At 44.5% G+C, this 20,810-nt stretch overlaps 1 protein-coding gene across 1 annotated transcript; it reads right to left on the bottom strand.

The window, feature by feature from the left end:
* Positions 1-974: 974 nt before the first annotated feature.
* On the bottom strand, positions 975-8,379 carry VMA21 (vacuolar ATPase assembly factor VMA21). Its single transcript, XM_075513146.1, has 3 exons — positions 8,243-8,379; positions 6,254-6,363; positions 975-4,757 (listed from the first exon to the last, which is right to left on the bottom strand). The coding sequence occupies exons 1-3, from the start codon at positions 8,374-8,376 to the stop codon at positions 4,615-4,617; spliced, it is 387 nt and encodes a 128-aa protein (XP_075369261.1). The 5' UTR covers positions 8,377-8,379; the 3' UTR covers positions 975-4,614.
* Positions 8,380-20,810: the final 12,431 nt, after the last annotated feature.

Genomic DNA, 20,810 nt, shown 5'->3' with positions numbered 1-20,810 from the left:
AAGCTGAACCCCGGCAGACTTTCATAGGTTGGTACCCACCACAATGTTCTGCAGGCATTTAAAAGAAACAGAGGTGATAAGAAGCACAGAAGAAGAAAACTAAACTAATTTTGAGAAGTCACTGATTTTCCACTTCTCAATTCCCCCCACTGCCTTTGCTATTTATAGTCTTGGAAAACATTCCAGAAAGTTTCTGCTACAACCTCAGTCTCAAGGTATTTGCTCACTGCTAGATACAATTGCTCACTTTAGCCAAACTGCCTAATTGTCAACCTATACAAACACACCATGGAGCACTAACAGAGAGGCAATTTTGAAGTGCTGAATGGCTTATGCAAACCAAGTTTGCCCAATTTTGTCTTTTTAACAACAGTTGTCTCAAATCCATTCCTAGTAATAAAATGAACAAACTTACAGTACCACTTTAAAGTACTACACCATTAAAAATTTTACATCACCATTTTATAGAAAATAAAAACCAAAGCAACAAGTATATTGATCTCTCCACAACTTTTACCAGTTTTCCGTATTTGTACATGTGGCGGGTTGACCCCGGCTGGACGCCAGGTGCCCACCAAGCCGCTCTGTCACCCCCCTCCTCAGCTGGACAGGGGGTGAACATACAACGAAAGGCTCGTGGGTTGACGTAGGGACAGGGAGATCACTCGCCAGTCACCGTCACGGGCAAAACAGACTCGACTTGGGGAAATTAATTTATTACTAATAAACTACCAATTAATTACCAATTACCAAATAAATTATTACCAATTTATTACCAAAAGAGTAGGGTAATGAGTAATAAAAACTAAATCTTAAAACACCTTCCCCCCACCCCTCCCTGCTTCCCAGGCTCAACTTCACTCCTGATTTTCTCCACCTCCTCCCCCCAGCAGTGCAGGGGGACAGGGAATGGGGGTTGCGGCCAGTTCATCACACATTGTCTCTGCTGCTCCTTCCTCCTCACTCTTCCCCTCCTCCAGCATGGGGTCCCTCCCACAGGAGACAGTTCTCCACAAACTTCTCCAACACGAGTCCTTCCCCCAGGCTGCAGTTCTTCACAAACTGCTCCAGAGTGGGTCCCTTCTACGGGGTGCAGTCCTTCAGGAACAGACTGCTCCAGCGTGGGTCCCCACCACTGGGGGAAACAGACTGCTCCACCACTAACCTCCAGGGGCTGCAGGTGGGTATCTGCTCCACCATGGACCTCCATGGGCTGCAGGGGGACAGCCTGCCTCACCATGGTCTTCACCAGGGGCTGCAGGGGAATCTCTGCTCCGGCACCTGGAGCACCTCCTCCCCCTCCTTCTTCACTGCCCTTGGTGTCTGCAGAGCTGTTCCTCTCACACACTCTCACTCCTCTCTCCGGCTGCTGTTGTGCAGCAGTTTTTTCCCCTTCTTAAATACGTTATCCCAGAGGCACTACCACCGTCACTGATGGGCTCGGCCTTGGCCAGCGGCCGGTCTGTCTTGGAGCCGGCTGGCATTGGCTCCATCGGACATGGGGGAAGCTTCTGGCATCTTCTCACAGAAGCCACCCCTGTAGCCCCCTCCACTACCAAAACCTTGCCACGCAAACCCAATACAGTACAGTATTATTTAAACTCTAAAGGAATTACAATGGCCATTAAACAATTAAAAAATTGACATGAGAAGTAGCCGTTGACATTAACAGGAACATCAGATACATGAAAGGAAACGTGCAATCTAAAGAGACCACAACAAAGCTCCTGAAATACAATACATCTTAGTATTGGTAAGGCACAAGAGGAGTCCCAGTAGGGTATATAGTCCATACAGGAACTGTATGGCTGCAGTTCCTGTTCTGCAAGCTCCCTAGTCATGGTGTAATTCCACCGCTCAGCTGTTTTCATTGCACCATTTACCCACGTGGTTGTTCCAGCTCCCAAGCACAGGCAACATAAAAGCCAGTACATAGCTGTTACAACACAGACTCACGCGTTGCCTCTTTTCTCAAGGAGAACATTGCGGATCAAAGCATTATCTTCAAAGGAGCTCTTCCAATGGATGGATTAATGCTCAGCTTGTTACCCCCAACTACTGAGACATTCTAGTGCCTATACTTACAGCACAGGTCAAACTTTCCAGATTTTTGTAACTAAACAATTATAATAAGCAATTATTTCCCTGTTATTCCTAGGAAATTAACTTAGTGTCTAGGGATTCTGGTATGTGAAACATAAAATAGATATAGCACAAGACCTAGCTATTAAAGCACAACAGCTATGTTCCCATTTATTCTCCACTACAGATGGAGTAAGAAAAAAAAAAAAGTTACTGAACAGTGCTATAGTTGGTCTATTTGTTGTAAGCTGTGCTATACATGAGCGGTATTGAAGAGATTATTCAAAAACTGTTCAGCACAAGTGCTTGTTTACTGAATGTTGTATTGCAGGGTAGTTCTTTATTAAAAGGCAGGATTTGTTCTACAATGTACAGTTCATATACTGGAGAACAGGAAGCCAATATGCCAATGTACAACCTAAATTTGTATTTCAAGTGCAATGAGACCGTTCTCCAGTTTGCTGGCAGCAACCTGACAATGGGCTTCTGGATGAGAAAAGTTAACGTTTCAGAAACAAAATGTACAAATTGATTTGCATTAGTGTGACATGGTGTATATGCTTGTGCACACCTTGGACCAGGGTGGAGATGAGAGGAATGAGACCTGGGAAGACATTCCTCAAGCCACTGGGCATGGATAACTGATTTTTGTCTCATTTATGGGTAAGTTTTACCAAGCACCAAAACCATTCCAAGCCCTGTATTAAGCAAAACACTTCCAGAAAATGCTCAACTGATACAACAAACTGGAAAACTCAAATTAATGGAACTACCTCAAGAACAACAGCTTAACAGCAGTGTTAGGAAAGTTCTATGCATTGCTGGAACCTTAGGAAAAGTGTTTTATCTACAGACTAAAAAGCTTGCTAACAACAGCACAACAGTGAAATGAAATTCAGGTTATCCTACAATACAAAAACCTCAGTGTGGTTTGACTACAGAAAATTTCTACACACAACCAAGGAAAAAAGAAAACAATCAACATATTGTATCTTTTCACAGTGTACAAGTTAATATTCATAAAAAGCAGCAAATTTTCCATGTGATCACTCTTGTGTGCTGCTTCATAAAGAACAACATTTGCAGATGGCTACAGCTTGTTTTCTCTTGCTCATTCCTCTACTAGCCATTAGAGAGGCTTATAGCTGTCACTGATAGTACTTTACCACAGGAAATCCAACTACATCTTTTAGCAATTATCAAGGAGATACATGAATGTAAAGACATATTAAAAATATGCTATGCCCTTTCCTTTGCATCATCAAGATTAACTGTAGAGGAGTGGAAAGATGAGCAATGCAGTAGTACAACAATCCTCCCAAAAGGAAATTAAAGATTGAATTTTACACTGTAATAAAAAAACCACATTTGAAAACAAAAAAACCTTTGTATTTCACATTAGAAAGACATCACCGGAGTTTCTAAACAATTCTATTTTTGCAGTTACTTCTAAACTCAGAAATATATTATTTATGTCTGTCCCACTGAGCTGGTTTTGGCTGGGGCAGAGTTAATTTTCTTCACAGTAGCTAGTATGGGGCCGTGTTTTGGATTTGTGCTGGAAACAGTGTTGATAGCACAGGGATGTTTTCGTTCCTGCTGAGCAGTGCTTACACAGGGTCAAGGCCTTTTCTCTTCTCACCCCACCCCACCAGCGAGGAGGCTGGGGGAGCACAAGAAGCTGGGAGGGGACACAGCTGGGACAGCTGATCCCAACTGACCACAGGGACATTCCACACCATATGACATCATGCTCAGCATATAAAGCTGGGGAAGAAGAAGGAAGGGGGGACATTCGGGGTTACAGTGTTTTCTCTTCCCAAGTCACCGTTAGGCGTGATGGAGCCCTGCTTTCCTGGAGATGGCCGAACACCTGCCTGCCCATGGGAATGAGTGAATGAATTCCTTGATTTGCTTGCATGCATGGCTTCTGCTTTACCTGTTAAACTGCCTTTATCTCAACCCATGAGTTTTCTCACTTTTACTCTTCTGATTCTCTCCCCCATCTCCCCAGGGGGGAGCGAGCGAGTGGCTGTGTGGGGCTTAGTTTGCCGGCTGGGGTTAAACCACAACAGCCATAAATCAGGAAACTACCCACAGCAAAATGAAATCCCATCTTTTCCACTGTAGTTGGATAGTGAGTAATGTAGCTTTTTTAACTAGCAATTTAATTACTCGAAAGTGTAATGCTTGCTTCATGCCAATATTATTTTCAGAGCAAGCCAGAAAAATACTAGGAATGGCAAAAATAACTACAGGATTTTTTCAAAAATATATAATTATTTCATTCTAATTCCAGGTGAAGACCTCCTCAGCTCGACCTAGTAGAGGCTGGCTAAAGAACAACTTCATTCAGCATTAGAGAAAACACCGGTACACATTCAAGATGAGTACAAGTCTTATTCTAACCAGAGTTGAGGCATTAGCCTCATATTTGTACATGTGTATTATACATTTTTAAGAATGCTTTTCCTTCAGCTCACAAAAGTTTGATTTACAGTCCGTAGGTATCAGATGACGATGATCTTCTTTCTAGTCCTGTTTGCCTTCCCGCCACTGTCGAGAACCTTCGTTCCAAGCTACATATACAAAGAGAGCAAGTACCACGTGAACAGTAACTACAGCAACTATGGCAGCATAAAAATAGCTGTCTCTGTCGGACATCCCTAAGGTACCTGAGAAAATAAAGAAAGTAAAGAATATTAGTTATTAGGAACACCGAAATAACAAATTGCAATTCTTCCTAAAGACCAAAGTTACATTTACTCCTGTATCAAAAGACTGAGCTCAGAAAGATTCATAGGAAAGAATTCACCATGATAATTACAGACCTTGAAACTATTTCTGGAATAACACAACACTGCAATTATTCAATATTTAAGTTAATACCTCGGTTTTGAAGTCAACAGCTTAGAGTTCTATAACATTCACTTTTTCTGTTACTATCTTCCAGCACCAAATAAACCTCAACATCCTTTTTTGACAAGTGTAACTGTCTTTGTAGGGTAGGGAGATAATTATATAATTTATTTGCCACCAGAAGAACAACAATTAAATTTAGAGGACTTCTACCTTCCATATTTAGACTGTAAAACAATAATTCCTCACCAGTAAAGATACATGAATGCATCTCACATAAAATAAACCTTCAAATATCAGAAGACCAGATGCCAAAATATAATTTCTCTTCATTCATAAAAAAAAAACAAAACCCAAAAACCAACCAAACAAAAAGCACACATCACACCACACCAAAAATACCACCCTCGAAACACAAACACAATCCTATCAGTGCTGACAGATCTTGCCATTAACTGACGCAGCAAAGTTAAGGCTCAGCTTGCTACATCTCAGGTAAAAAAACAAAACAAAACAAAACAACCCCACACGTGCTAAAAAGGATCTCGAAAGTTACTTAACAAGCTTTCAGCTTCAGCCTTCAGAACTACATACAGCAGTACACTCCACAGGAGAATCATCTTGGAACTCAGTTATTTATTCACAAACTGCTCTTAAAAGCAGCTGCTTTCTCCCTCCCTCCTCCCCGCTTTTGAAGGAGATAACTTCCTAATACTACAAGAAAAGTATTAAAGTCTTGCAGAATCAAGGCTAGAACATGGCTGTTAGCATTTTGACAGAACTGCTCCAAAAAACAGCTAAAATTTCTCTTCTTTTTTTTTTTTCTAAATTAAAAGAAAGCTCTAAAAGCAACCACATTCAATATCTGAAACTGAGTATATGACTTAACTGATTTACATTTACAAATGCAGGTATGTTTTAAAAAGCAAAAAAATAAACCCAGTAAACAACATTATTCTGTCTTGAATACACAATTAGTTTGCAACACCTGCAGGAAACATATCCCTGATGATTCTGATAAAAGTTTGCCGCAGGGTGGTGTTAGATACCCTTTAGGTAAGGGGAACGATGCACCTGTATACTATATAAACCGTTGTATAACAAACAGCAAATATTAGATTGCAGACTACAATACAGGGAAGGATGCATCGACCATTTATACACTTTTCTGTTCTAATTAGACATTACAAGGCCTTTAGTCTGCATAAGGAAACAAATATTCAAAGCAGGAAGGAGAACAAAGATGCTATTAGAGGATTGTCCTTTTCCTCTTTTTTGTAATAGTAACACTAATTGGCAGAAACAGAATTACCTTCAAATATATAAGCCTTTGATGAAAAATATAGCCCAACAGGTAATGTGATCATTAGAGCTGTGAAGAATAGAAGTGTTCTTAAAGTTGATGTTAATGAACCCTCATTTCTGAAACAAATAAGAAAAGTTACACACAGAAGAAGTCACAATATATATGCCTGGAACAGGACAAGAACTCGTCCCAAACAGAAGCCAATTACTTTTCAAGAATTGAGTACGCATATCATTTGGAAGAGGTAAAGACTTGGAGTTTGCATTTGTTGGCTGCAATAGAAAAATCACAGTATTCAAAATGATGTAATGATTCTGCCAGTCAAAGCTCACAAAAAAGATTAAAAACAGTCTTTAGATTTTTCCCTGTTACTGCTTTGCAAACATTAACAACATAGGGGGTTTACATTAATATGTTTATCAGTGTGTTATTACATAATTATTAAATATCTAATATTAGTTATACATACACTTCTCATATGACAGTATTCTGCATTAAAACTTGCCAAGTTCCCTCTTTTTTTTGAAAAAATAACTACAAGTCTAGGAAAATGACAAATCCTACAGGCTAGGATACAGAGGGAAGTACGCAGAATGACTTTAACAGCTTACTACTGGAAGTGAAGTTCCTCTTTATTAGGTATTGTTCCTCTATTTAAAATAAGTTCTCAATTTCCACTGAGAAAGTTGGAATAACTGTAGCAATAATCACAACATGGAGCTAATACACCAAAACATTAGTAACTTTTTTGCCTTCACAGACTTAAACCTAGAAGACCTTGAGCAAGAGAATCACAGTGAAGGATTATGTACTTGGTAAGGTCTCCCTGAACTTGATCTGCTAGAACAGTTTTGTATCTACAAAACACCACATACAGCCTGGTTTTGTGTGTCCTTCCACCAGTTTTCACTCACTCTGCTTGGCTGACTACATTATTTTATGCTGAAGTAAACATGTAAGCCAAGCAATACCCTTCTGACTTTCAAAGACTACCAGATTCAATGGCATGTGTCCTTAAGGCTCTAAAACACAAACATGCATAAAAACCAATTCAAGTCAGGGATACATAATTCTTAAAACTCCCAGGGACCTCCACAGCAATTTTTGTATAAGTGGTTTCAAAATGTTTTATCAAGACGTATTTGTGCCATAGTATATTGTTTGAAATCACATTTTGCCCTTGACATTTCTTTGGAAAAATAAGTGGAAGTGGGGAAAAAAAATAATCTCATCCTCTGACAGTCATCAAAAGACAGTGATCTGCAGCCACACACAGCTTTTACACTAAAGCCAACAGCACTTTTTGCTGACCATGTACTGCCATACACTTAGGTAGCATATTAAGTAACTTAAAAAAAAGACATTCAGAATCTTTTCCTTCACTAGAGTTTGACTCAAGGTCTGTCAGGGTGGAAAGCACAACCCCATTCAAATTTTCCCTATGGAAATTAGAAGCTATTCTCTATTTAACACCTACCCATAGAAGAATAAGATGACCTCCAGCTTATTAGTAAAGTTAAAAACTCCACTGTTGACAAACACTTTTCTTACACTGACATATTTTCATCACTTCTCTACGCAGCAAAAACAAATATTCGTGTATAACCTCAGCCCTAACACGGAGCTTTTAACTGCAGACCAGCCTCCACGCTCGAGTTTCGGGGTTGCCCAGGGCTACGCAGCATGGCCAAGGCAAAGCCAGGGCCTCCTCCACCCCCTCCGCCTCCTCCTGGCCCGAGCTGCCGCTCCCCCTGTCTCGCCAACGGCGCGGGATGGGCAGATACTCTTCACCAGGTGCCTCCCGGGGGATGCATCCCCCCACCGCCGCCCCGGCCTGGCGGTACCGGGAGCGATCCCTGCCCGCCACGGCCTAGCAGACACCCCTTCCCCCAGAGAGACTGCGGCCCACCGCCAGGCCCTGTCAGCCCGCAGGGGTGCCTGTCCCTCCCGCCCTCCCCGTCGCCAGGCCCTTCCCCTCCCCTGCCCGGAACTTACTGCCTGAAGTCGGGCACGGGGACCGCGTTCAACGCCGCCTCGCCGTAGCGCTCCATCGCCGCCACCGCCCCCTCAGCGCCCCGCTCTACCGAAGCTTCCGGTCTGCCGGAAGCCCGCCGGAGGGGCAGGCGCATGCGCAGGGGGCAGGGCCGCGCGCCGCCGTCTCCATAGCAACCGTGGGGCTGTCGCGGCCTAGCTGCGGGCGGTGGGCGCCGCGCCGAGCCGGGCCGGGGCTGAGGGCGCGGGGGGATGGCGGGCGACGGCCATCTCCTGCCGGCCTGGGGCCTAGGCTGCAGCCATGGTTCTGTCGTCTCCGTACAGGGAAAACTACCCCGCGCAGGCTCACCGCGGGCTTGAAACAGCAGCGCGATCTGTGCTGCTGACGAGTGCTTTCCTTGAGGGGGCTGAAAGTGTCTGTGCACGGCGAAACTGCAGTTGAGTGCACTGACTCTTGAATGTATTGGGTGAAGGTCAAGGCTTTCCAGCAAATGGCAGTGGTCTTGGTGGCAAAAAAAAATAGATGTTATTGAGATGTTTTGATAAACTCACGAATACAAAACACTATATATGAAAAAACACTGGCAAGGGCTAAGGCATTCTCTAAAGGGAAACTGCAAAGTTTCTCTGTTGTCCCGTTAGGAGGGAGGTTTGTTCTCTTACAGGTTTCCTGCTCTCCTGGCACTAAAGTTAATAAAAATTCCTTCTCCAGCCGAAGTTGAAGTTTCTGAGAGAAATAGTCCCCAACGTCACTAATAGGTGCTGCAAATGAGAGACCAAGGACTCGGGCAGATTTCACTCTCCTGTAGCCTGGCGGAGCACTCAGCATTTCCAAGATGACGCTCTAAGCTATTAATTCACGTTCCTGTTGAAGCTACTCTACTCTGCTTAAATAATCGCCAAGGGACGGACTCGAACCCAGCTTTTCAAGAGAAGACCAGAGTGTTACAATCTCTGTGCTATGCAGTCAGCCTCACTTGCAGGGGCATTAATCGTTTATACTCAATGAACAGCTCTAGCAGGAATGCAAAGCATTGCAAGCTTCCCAACAATAGCTCTGGAAGCCGTTTAATTGAACGTTGCCATTTTATTGAATCTCATATACTGCAGCAATAACATATTTGCCCCTTTTATGGTAAAACCACGTTGCTATCTTACCACTCAGCTATGCCAAATCTTAATTGTGTGAGTCACTGACTCCACACATGACTCTTTCCTCATGTTTTCCTGCAGCGTGCAGACATCCAGAGTTTCTCCAGCACCGTGGCCTCTGCCCTGCTCCTTCTTGCAGTGCTGCAGAGCACATGGCACGGCACGGTGGCTTCTTCTTTCTCTCATGGACCAGCGTGGCATCCTGCTACCTATGACCCTGGAAGAGAAGGAGTACAAGAAAGGGTTCTTTTCCTTGCAAGCAGTAAGATCAGGAAATAAGCACTTTGTTCTTGGTAATTCCTGCTGTGAGCTTGCCTCTCAGAGCTTACTCAGAGTGAATTTCGCTTGTCTGGGCTAGAGGCAATGGACACTACACTACACCAGCAGCTACAGTGTGTAAAGGCGGGAGGGAAGGAGCAACACTGTTTGCAGCACTGATTTTCTCCCCTCTGATTGTGAATAGTGAGGCTTTTTATTATGTTTTCTCCAGTATGTGTGAGAAAGGTGAATTTTGTTAGAGGCATTTTTTTTTTTCAGCAATGAATGTGGCTCAGCCTACGTTTGTTGAGATGCAGGGCAGTTCAGGCTGTTCAGTGCTTACGGAGGAAGGTCTGGCTCTCGTGGTCACACTTTCACTATAAACCAACCAATTTTACGCTCTTTTAAAACATGACAGCCCTCCTCTCATTTGATTCCACTGCTGCCTGAGCCAGCAAGAGAGATGATTTGCATGAGGGAGGCAGAAGGGGCCTGGTGTGGACCAGGGGTGTGCCTTGTACCCTATACCCAGTTGGATGGTGATGGAGGGAGGGTTTGCTGTGTAACATGAGCTTCAAATTTCAAACTAGTTCTTAAAAACATCTAATTAAACTCCAGCTAGCCACTCACAAAATCCAACCCAAATGTGTGAGAAGGTTTTGTTTATTTATGGATTACTTAGCGAACAAAAATAATTTGACAAAAAAAATCAGTGCATAGTTAAGATATAAATCAGATGACTGAAAAATATGAATGTAGGTGCGGTGAACATTTGATCACCAGATACATGATGTTCTTTCCACTTCTAGTTTGACTTTCCTGTTTGTTTCCCCAGTAGGAAAAGCAACGACATAAGACAGTTTAATAACAAAACAACAAAACAAGGAAACAGAAAAGTGGAATAAGTCTCGCATCATATAAACTTACCATAAAGATGCATATCAATCATTAGAAAGTAGCAAATCACTCAAGGTTTAACAGCCCAAGTCATTAATTTTTAATATAAAATTACTCCATACCTCATCACACTGATGCTTTCATCTACTAGACTAATAACAATTTTGCTGAATGATTTCCTGCATGTTTAACTGCTTTTCTTTCATGAGCACATAAGGGAAATACAAAACTATTAGAAAAATTTTGCAAATACAAAACTATCAGAAAAAATTTGCAACTGTCAGAAAAACAAGCTTTCTATTTGCATTTTTGTATCAGTTATTTTAAAAGAGCTGGAGGATACAAAGTCGTGTCAGTTTGCTTCAAGTTTTATATGTCAAGTATTCTGAAATTTCAGGCAGACCACAGGCCTGTCTTACCTTTTGGATTATAGAGCAAATATAGAATTTGCCCTTAAGCAGAAACTGTGCTGCAAGCACAAGAAGCTGCCAATTTAGCTGAGACCAGAGATTTGCTGCTCTAAGACGTTGTCCTCAACAACAATCACCAGGGAATGCTTGAAGAATATAAAAAATAAAGTCTGTACAGAGCAATTCCTTTCCTGGGACACTGTCCCAGCTCCCAGCAGCGAGCTCCATGGAGAGGACTTTCTTGCCGGTGAAGGGATTCCTGTTTGTCCGGCAAATGCAGTGAGAAAGCCTGTTAGTCTGGTAACTCTGGCCACGCACCTCCAAGTGCTGGGAGCATTTTCTCTTCGTCCTCAGCTTCATTCGTGCTGCAGCCCCTTTAGCTGGTGCCTGTGAATTGCCTTGCAGCCTGCCTGTAAAAGATTAAAAGCAACATGAAAATGCAAGCCATTGTGCAACTGCTGAACTCGGTTCATTTGGCGTAGTGAGCGCATTTCAAAATTCAGGCTGAGAAGAGAGCCTGTGCGGACGGGGTGCTCTGCAACGCAGGAGCGCGGAGGCCCCTGCTTTTCTGGGGGTCTGCATCTCTCTGCAAGGGTGCAGAGCAGCCGGGAAGGTGCCTGCTGGAGCAATACCATCTAGTGGCAGATGGAGAAAAAGAATCCCCCCAACATGTGCAGAGCTGGAAAGGTGAAAACTGAAAAGATAATATTTAAAAACAAAACTACCTGCTTGTGAATTTTTTTTTTTCAAGGTTTGTTTCCATGGTAATGTAGCAAAAAGGAAGATATACAACAGATGATGAGAAAAGGAGCTGGAGTGAGGAAGGGACCGTGGTTACTGGTGCCGCTGAGACTCAGGTTACAAGGCCTGATCTTGCAGAAGTGCCAAGTGACCCCAAGGGTCTGGCTTTTGAAATGAGATTTCCCAGCAATGAACAGGCAGTGCTGTGCAGCATCAGCTTTGAAGCTGTTAACCAATTGCTTAGAATTAGTAAATGTTTTTATGTGGTTAGAGCTTAGCCCCAGAGGAGACGGTGTAGAAGAAAGAGCAGCTGTGAGACAGAGCTTTATTTCAAGTCATGGTTTGCCATGGTTGGGGGAAGGATGTATAACACTTGTGACTGGATTCTCAGTGTGGAGGGACAATTCCTATATAAGAGAGCTGGCATTTGTAGGGAGCGATAACGTCTTTTATGACACCATCTGATAGAGCTTGAGCAAACAAATAGACAATTCTAGGGGCTCTCAATCTCTTTTGCTGAATAATAAGGACTTCTGTGCTGGAACACTGCCCATTTTTTTCCAGTGATGTCGGTTGATCTAATTAAAGATGTTAGCTCTTCCTACCAAACCCTTCCTCTTTCACTTTCTTGACATTCTTGGCTCCAGCAATACTACAAATACTCTCTCTTTGTCTGTTTTGTGAACCCCTACACCCCAGAAAGAAAGAGATACGTTTCACAAAAGGTGAAATGAATGGATTGGCTAACCCTTCATGATACTCCAGGCCAAAACCCCAACTTTTCAATACAAAGCATAGAGCATGTTGAATAGCTGGCCACCAGCTTCTGTGGAAATAGAATCAGAGTAACGTCAATGCTTTGGGTTAGCAAAGAAACCATTTATATGGGCACTAGAGGGGTATATGCCCTGTTACGATCCTGTTGCTGTTATTGCACATCCCAGGATAAGTTAGAGCAAAGAGCGAAGATACCCCTATTAGCTAATTAGAGGTCTCACAGTCTAATTTCCACCTCCTACTATTATTGCTGTCATTTTGCAAAGAAAACATAGGGCTATTGATGGAAGTGACTGCCTTCCACATGTGTTGTGAAATACCTGAGGCGCCTACATTAATAGAAGGGGAAAGGCTTCATTCCCACAGCTGGTATAAGTCAATCCATACTTACCAGTTACAGGTGAGACTCCAGATACTGAAGGAAAGAGAAACCCCCTTTTTCTGTAGAGGCAAATGTGATCAAAGTCTTACATGTTACATGCAATTAAACCAGTATGTGACATTTTGTACCTCTGCCCAGACAAACAATACTGACTACAGAGTGGATGTTGTGGATTTGTTTTGCAGGTTTTGGGGCGTACTTTCTGAAGAATAGTGTATGTTAGCACAAATGCACAGAAGACACAGCCCCTTCCCACTGCTATAGTTATGGCTTATAGTTAGCTGTGGAAAATACAACAGGTTTTTGTGAAGATTGAGAGTTATAGGGGTGACATTTCTCTTCTACAGAATACAAAAAATGCCAGGTAGTCCAATCCAGTGCATCAGGCAGCATGGGAAAGACCCCACGCTGGGAGCAGCAGCCTCACAACACTGCTTTGCCATGATGTGTATAAACAGTGCTTGGAATTTGAAAACCCTCCGAGTTCATTAAACTCCCAGTTTTGAACTACTGTAGCAGTAAGCTGCAAAGGGAGGGGCTTACCCCTCAGGCAGGCAGGCTGCTGTGATGCCTGGCACCCATGTTCAGCTGCAGGGGCTTGTAGGGCTTGTTTTATTTCACAGCATCAGTGCCTCCAGGGTTTACCTCTGAGCTTGAGACCAGATGAAAATCTGTTCCTCCACTGTGACTTGATCATGTGTGCAAAAAAAAGTCACATCTAACTAATTTCACACTAGATTATTAGATAAAATTTCACAGTATTGTTTAGCTGAGACAGACCACAAAACACTTTCTGCTTTTGCCAAAAGGGTTTTGCCACAAAGGGGAGATTATTTCTCTAGTTAATACTAGAAATTTTTCAAGAAAAAAATCTTCAGCGAAGGCAGAACAACGGGGCTGCTCTAAGTGCCCAGGAAAACCATCAAAAACTGGAGACATTTCTACCTTTATATTCAAACACAGAGGCTCTAAACCATTCATCTAGGGTTACGTGGGGTCTTCTGCATTTATTCTGTGTTAGGTGTTTATCTTCCCTATCTGATTCTCTAAGGAATTTACCTGCACCTATACTAGAAAAACAATTAGGGCTGAGGCACAGGCATGAACTCTACCTGCCATCATCCCCATTACATCTTTGCCAGCTTGCCCCTGGAGTGGGTTTGTCCTGCGGCAGCCAGCACTCTGCAGGCACCGAGCAGGGACAGCCGGGCAGCACCGAGTCCCAGCAGGCGACACAGAAAAAAACGTGTTCTCTTGCTGTGTTCATAGGCACCACTGGAAGCAAGACGGTGGCTAGAACAAATACAAGCAGGCAATACCTTGTATCAGCAGAGCAGGTTTCGAGGTTGACATGCTCACCTCTAGGCAGGGCGGGATGTGGCCAGGGCTGCAGTGCACTGGGAGCAGTAGGGGAAGAGAGATCCATCAGTCTGAATAGCAGGGGATTGTGTGACAAACATGAAATGTGGCCCTCAGCTCCACGCATACAAATAAACTGGAAAAGCAGTTGTTTCCTGGACAGGTCTAGAGACATGTTTTATAGAGTACAGAGACACGCGTGGGTTTTATGGCTTGAATAATGTCTACTCATAAAAAGGATGTTGTTTTATGCAATAGGAACTGTAAGACTTTATGCCTGCTAGCTCTGGGATGACAGCACTTTTCCTTCAAATGATACCCTCAGCAGCAGGATTACAGCCATGCCTTGCTTACGGGTGAGCGCAGAAGAAGCAGGAAGAAACCCGGGTCTCCAGTAAGTTCTTCAGAAGGGCCTGGTGTGAAGCATTCCCCTTTGGCTTTGAGATAATAGTATTAGTGGAGAATGAGAGGGAAAGGCTCCTTTGCTATGGGGCTGGATTATGGCCATACCCACGTGGCTTTCCTTCTGTCGTAGAAGGCATTTCTGCTGCCTGGCAGTCAGGTTGGCCAAGTTGTTACGTTACAGCCTTCTTACCCAACGCGTGGGGTCGGACAACAACGGATGATGCTGTTTGCATTCTGTCCCCCATGACACACCTGCCGATGGGAGATTCATGCTTCAGCACTGGCCCTCGGGATCTAGTACCATTATTTCAGCAAAGAATTGGACCACATTTTACCTTCATCTTGCAGAATCGGAAACAAAACAAAAAAACCCAAAGCCCCACATACTTGAAAAGGATACCTGAAAAGACTGATGGTTATAAAAGTGACAGGGTGAACAAAACATTACTTCTCAGTGCTATGACCGTGATTCATCATAAATGGCTGAGAATGAGAGTGAAAATATAATTGTTACCATTATTCATACGCACGAGTGCACACTGACTGTAAACTCTTCCCCTCCCCAGATCTGTGAACCTCTCTCTCAAAGTTCTTGGCAGACCTGTAATAATACAATTACATTGCCTACTACTAACATTAAGTCCTCAAAAGGACAGTACAGGGGTAAAAGTACTTCCAAAGTCCATTCAGGGACATGAATGCAACTTCTCTGTTCTGAAAATAATCCAATTTATGAAATACAGTCCTCATTTTGGTTAGGTCTCAAAGTCCCAAACTCCTTCAAAATGAATTAGAAATCAGAGGTTTCTGGCACCAGCCAAGTCCTGGCAGACCTCTCGCCATCTTTTTATAAACAGAACTGGGGAAACCTTTGTCCAGGAGCTGGGAGCAACTGGCAACAGAGACTAGAGACCTTTAAGAGGGTCTTAGTGGAGCAGTCAAACCCCAACAGATTCAGCTAAATACTTCTAGAACCCTGATTCCCTTATCTGATACTAAAGAACCTGCCCAGGTCATAGAAACTTGTCCAGATGGTGGCAAAGGAGGGACTTAAACTCGCATTTCTCATGTCATGGTTATGTGCATGAAACAGATTTTTTTTTCCTTTAATAAGAGGGAATCTTCTGAGGACTTTTTACGTAAAACTACTGTGTTGATGATAGATAAGTCAAAATAAAGCAACTGGAAGAAATGCATGTATTTAATTGTTGTTTGTCCCTGCTTTCTGGTGCTGCCATTGAAGATCATTGTGAAAATGTGCGATAAAGTTAGGGGCTTTACATATTTGTCTGCAGGTGCAAAACTTAGAAGATAAGGTGGAAAGAACATCTGCTGTATTCAAAAGTGGCCCCCTGAAGTAGTCATTGGTGCATATGAGCAGTCACCAGAGTTCAAATAAATAGTATTACCAGGTGAGATCTACAAGCCAGCTATGTCCACGCTGTGTAGACAGACAAACTGGGAATAAAGGTAAAATAGGCAAAACGCTCTGGTTGGCTGACCAGGCAAAGAGCGTGTTTTGGGGGACAGTGTTTCTGTGGGTCACCGTAGAGAAGAAAGAATTAAAACTGTCTCCGTGCTCTGGAAAAAATGTTAGAAATACAGGTGTCGGCTTCTCCTAGACACCTCAGAACTGCATCTCTCCACTTCCTAAAACATTTGACTTGGTGGTGGAAGCACCCACTCCCAAAGGAAGAGAAAGAGCACCTTCAGCTGAGCTGTAGCTCTGCAGTTGCCACTCAACATTCCCCTCGGTGCTGTGGCACCAGCTGACTTCAGGTGAACCACAGGACTCTCCAGCTAAGCAGAAAGATTTGGTTTAGACAGATAGATCGATAGATACAAACACATACATGTACTTTAAACCAGAGATAAGAAAGACAGTGCTTGGGAGTAAATAATACTAGATCACAACAATTAGTGATACTACTATATGACTGCATTGTGTGGGAGGATTTTAAAACCTGTCATTTCTATGTTGAAACAGTCCTAGAAGTGAAGGATTTCTGATGAGCTTCACAACATCAATTACATGAAAATTGCTTTCCCTTCTCCCCACTCCCGAGAATCTCTATTTTATTTTCATTGCAACTGACACAAAAAATGGTCCCTGTTCATCCTGTGTCCTGGAAAGCATTGCAGAGATCCAGCATGCTGGGCCAACCCCACCACAAAATTTATAACATTTTATAAAATTATCAGCTTTTCCCCCATCCTGTTACGTGCTAAGCCATCCATCAGTATGACAGTGATGTTATTTGCATTCTCCGGTAAAATGAATGGTAATATTCTTATAGCCATACAGGATGCCAACAGCTTCGGATGTAAGCCAGACTTCCTCAACTCAATTAATAGAGTAGCTAAATTTTAACTGAGACTGTGGTTTCAGTTCTGTCCTTTGCGTGTGGCATCTTATTAGCTAATAAAAATCTCCAAGGTTGGCTACACTGACAAGAGTTCTTTGTTTGGATCCAGTACTCACCCAAAAGATACTTGAATCCAGCCAGAGCCTCAGTTTGGCTTTCAGGTGAATGAACACTGCTCAAAGGAGACCACGAATGTCTGTATTTAACTTACCGAGTAGCACAGTTCATAGTTTCTCCATCAAGAAGGATGCAGAGGTGCAAGTCAGGCTTCTCTCTTCGCCCAGCTTTCCTGCTGGGCACAAGGAGGAGCAAGTCACCAGGAGATGCTGCAGAGTGAATCAACAGCGTGTCCTCGCTCCTGGACCAGGGCTCTCTGGCAAAACGCTTTGCTTTATCCAAAGCACAGGCGCTCGCTTTGCTCCTGGAAAAAGGCGAACGCAGCATGTGTCACTCAGCAGCAGCCACTGCACAACTGTGTAGTCAAATGTCTACTAGAATAGTTTGTTTCTACACTTTAAAAACACAAATATGTGTCTGCTTGTTTTTTAACCACAGGAAGGATATGCAATATGAAAATCTGGAGCTTTGGAGATTTTCATATCTGGAGAGATCAAAAAGATGGGAGAAAGTCACCGCTTTCCCTGCACACCAGAACCAGTGGTGCTCTCCCTGGACATGCGGAAGCCCTGCCCGCAACTCCTCTGAGACCTCACCAGGGACACGAATTACAGCCTTTAAATCTCACATGGGAAAACAGTGAAGCTGTCAGAGGAATTCAGCATTTAAACTTCATTTCTTCTGAGTTTCTACATAAACTAGCAAAGAAAGGACAAAACACTCCAAGCCTGCTACTGGATACCCCTCAGTAGTCACAGGGACAGACAGGGATCCTTGGAGCAGCTCTCTAGCAGGCAGTGAAGGACCCTGCTCCACAGACCCCGGCTGGATAGGATGCAGTCACAGGGAGACATGAAGGGGACAAAACACCCTGCGTGTTGCAGAGGCCGGTGTTTCTCAACCTTTCCTTTTGACATGATGACCCCTCCTTCCAAGTGAAGACTTCTCATCACCTCTGGTCTTTTCAGCATACAGGCAAACACATCAGTGCCGCCTCTGTAATTGGTTTGCATGTAGGGACTTGTGTGTTTTGAGAAGCTGATGAAGAACAGGGAGCCTTGGAGGACCTTGAGATGCAGAAGTCTGGGCAAGATTCTCTTTGCTTTCCACTGTCATAACTTTCCATTACCTCATGTCTCTGCCCCATGACTTCGTTCTCCATGCAGGTGCACACTCCTGTTATCCATGTGAAAATGAGAAAACACCCCTTTCCCTCTGACAGATCTTTCACCAGGACACCAAAAGATTGCTACCCTTTCTCCTCCCTCATCCACAACTGAACTGACTTCTTCAGTAGTAGAAGTAGCCCCACAGTAGTTACCCACTTGGTGCTGCATGAAAGGTCTATCATCCCCTCATGATAAAAATTACAGACTATAATTAAAGTTAGTAATTAAACATGTTAGAAAATATAAAATACAAAAAGCTTCACTGCAAAGGCTGCAAAGGCTGCAGCAAATAGCACACATCTGAGTACACCGCATACAGGACGTGGAAATGTGAGCATTAGCTCCATGGTCGCCCCAGGCTAGATGATGGATGCTTCCGTTTCACTGATGCCTGCCAACGATATGGCAATCATTTTCTAAATAAATAATATTCACATTTCATTGAATCTCCCTGCCTCTTTCCTGCAGGGAGATGTTTCTCTTGCTGGTCTTTCCTTTGCTTGTTACTGTTTCTGCTGAGGTTAGTAGGAATTTGGCCTCTAACGAAATCCTGTGTTAAGACATGGTGACTGTTGCATGCAGAGGAAAAAAGGTCTTTTTTTCTGGCCAATTCTTCTTCAGCTTAGAAGGTCCCATTCAAAATTAATCTGATATCTTGAAAAGTGGATAAGTGTGATGTAACTGTGGTTATCAGTAAACTCAATTAAGGATTAGGGTGTTCCTTTCACTGCTATGGCAAAACTACGATCTTTCCCTTGGGAACATTAACGAGCAAACACTTAACTCTCAGTCTTAACTTTATGTGCATGGACTCTCGCTGCTGCTGATCTGTTCCTGAATACGCATAAGATAGGGCCAGCAGATACCCTGTCAGCTGTACCTGCCCTGGAGCAGGTTTTCTACTGATTTGAAGGCAATCAGTGCTTGATCATATTACCACTCACCAGCCTCTCCAGCGAGCCTGGAGCAGAGGGACTTGGCTTGCAATTTGACTTCCCCAGCCCTTCTCCTACGTTAGCATTCAGATACTGCACAGTTGTAGGGTTTACTTCTTCTATAAAGGCAAATGCATAATGCCACAGGGGATTTCTTTTCTTTCTTTTTTTTTTTTTTTCCTTCAGGCCACCTGTGAAGCCTGCAATGTCCCACTCCTCCCCAGAGCCCAACATTGCTCATCTGTTTTCCTCCCCCCACAGCAGCTTCATGGGACATGAGCAACACCAAGCCTCACATGAGAAGCTGAACAACAAGGTCCTCCTCATAGGACCTCAGCCCTGGTCCCCAGCAAAGTCCTTTCTAAGTAGTCCAACGAAGAAAACCATGCCAGAAACTTCTCCTGCTGTTTGCCAGCGTCTCAGAGCCTCACTCTGTTTAACTGTAGGTCACTACTATCTGCAAAAGAAGCGGTCCTGAAAGACAGCAAAGCTTCTCCTTAGCCGGATCAGGAGGCAGGGTGGTGCCTGGCTGCTGTGCTTCCAGAGCCCAGCTGGGACTGTCCTGTTCCTCACTTTAAGCAACACCTCCACTAAGGGAGCTGTGCAAATGCTCTCGAACCTGCTTCTCAGCTCCTGGATTTCCCAGCTCCTCGAGGAGCAGGGGACCGGGGTGAGTCGCACCAAACGAGGCTTAACTCGGGTGACCGAGAAGAGAGCCGGTGAAAAGAGGGGATGCTTCGACGAGCCTGAGACGACGCATTCAGTGCCAGGGGTCTCTTCCAGCTTCCACCTGTGCAGAGTGCATTGCAAATAGAAGTCACCTGTGCCCGGCCAAAACACCGCATCCCGTTTGTGCTTCCTAGGCACGGTTTCTGCTGGTGCCAGGGCTGCGGGACGTTAAATAATGAAACCCTTCGCCTGCCACCGAGCAGGGCTGGAGGCAGCCCCGGAGCCAGCGCACGCTCCTGCTCCTGCTCCTGCTCCTGCTCCTGCTCCTGCTCCTGCTCCTGCTCCTGCTCCTGCTCCTGCTCCTGCTCCTGCTCCTGCTCCTGCTCCTGCTCCTGCTCCTGCTCCTGCAGCCACGGCCCCTCCCTGCCAGGAGCAGCCACGGGGCAGAGCCCTTGCCGGGGGTGCCGAGCAGGGCGGGCGCTGGTGCCGGTGCCGGTGCCGGCGCCCCGGGACGGCGGCAGCCCCTAGGTGGTGCTGCCTCGCAGGGAATGAGCGCCGGCCGCCGGGAGCCCCGGCACCCCCGTCCGCGGCCGCCCGGGAAGCGCAGCCGGGCTGCGGGGCGCTCCCGCTCGGCATGGCTGTGCAGCCCCCCCCCGGATGAGGCTTGGGGTGCCGTCAAGGCCCAGCCATTCCGGCAGCCCTGGGCCGGACGGCTGGTTGGGTCTGGGGGGTTTGTTTAACTGTGTTTCTGTAAAAAGGCTGTTTTAAGGCCCAGTCTAGAGGCAGGCTGCGCTTTTCTGAACTTATTTCAATGGAGAAGGAAACGTAGCTGGGCCCTGATCAAAGAAGTTTATTTCTGGCTGTTAAAGGGGAAAAATGCTAGCTTAATTGCATAGTATTTTATAATCCAGCATCCACTTTTCCTTTACAGACT

The sequence above is a fragment of the Mycteria americana genome, chromosome 10 (genome assembly GCF_035582795.1).
Source record: "Mycteria americana isolate JAX WOST 10 ecotype Jacksonville Zoo and Gardens chromosome 10, USCA_MyAme_1.0, whole genome shotgun sequence".
NCBI classification, from domain to species: domain Eukaryota; kingdom Metazoa; phylum Chordata; class Aves; order Ciconiiformes; family Ciconiidae; genus Mycteria; species Mycteria americana.
Note: the sequence above shows the minus strand (reverse complement) of the source record. Positions and strands in the feature narration are given on the sequence as shown.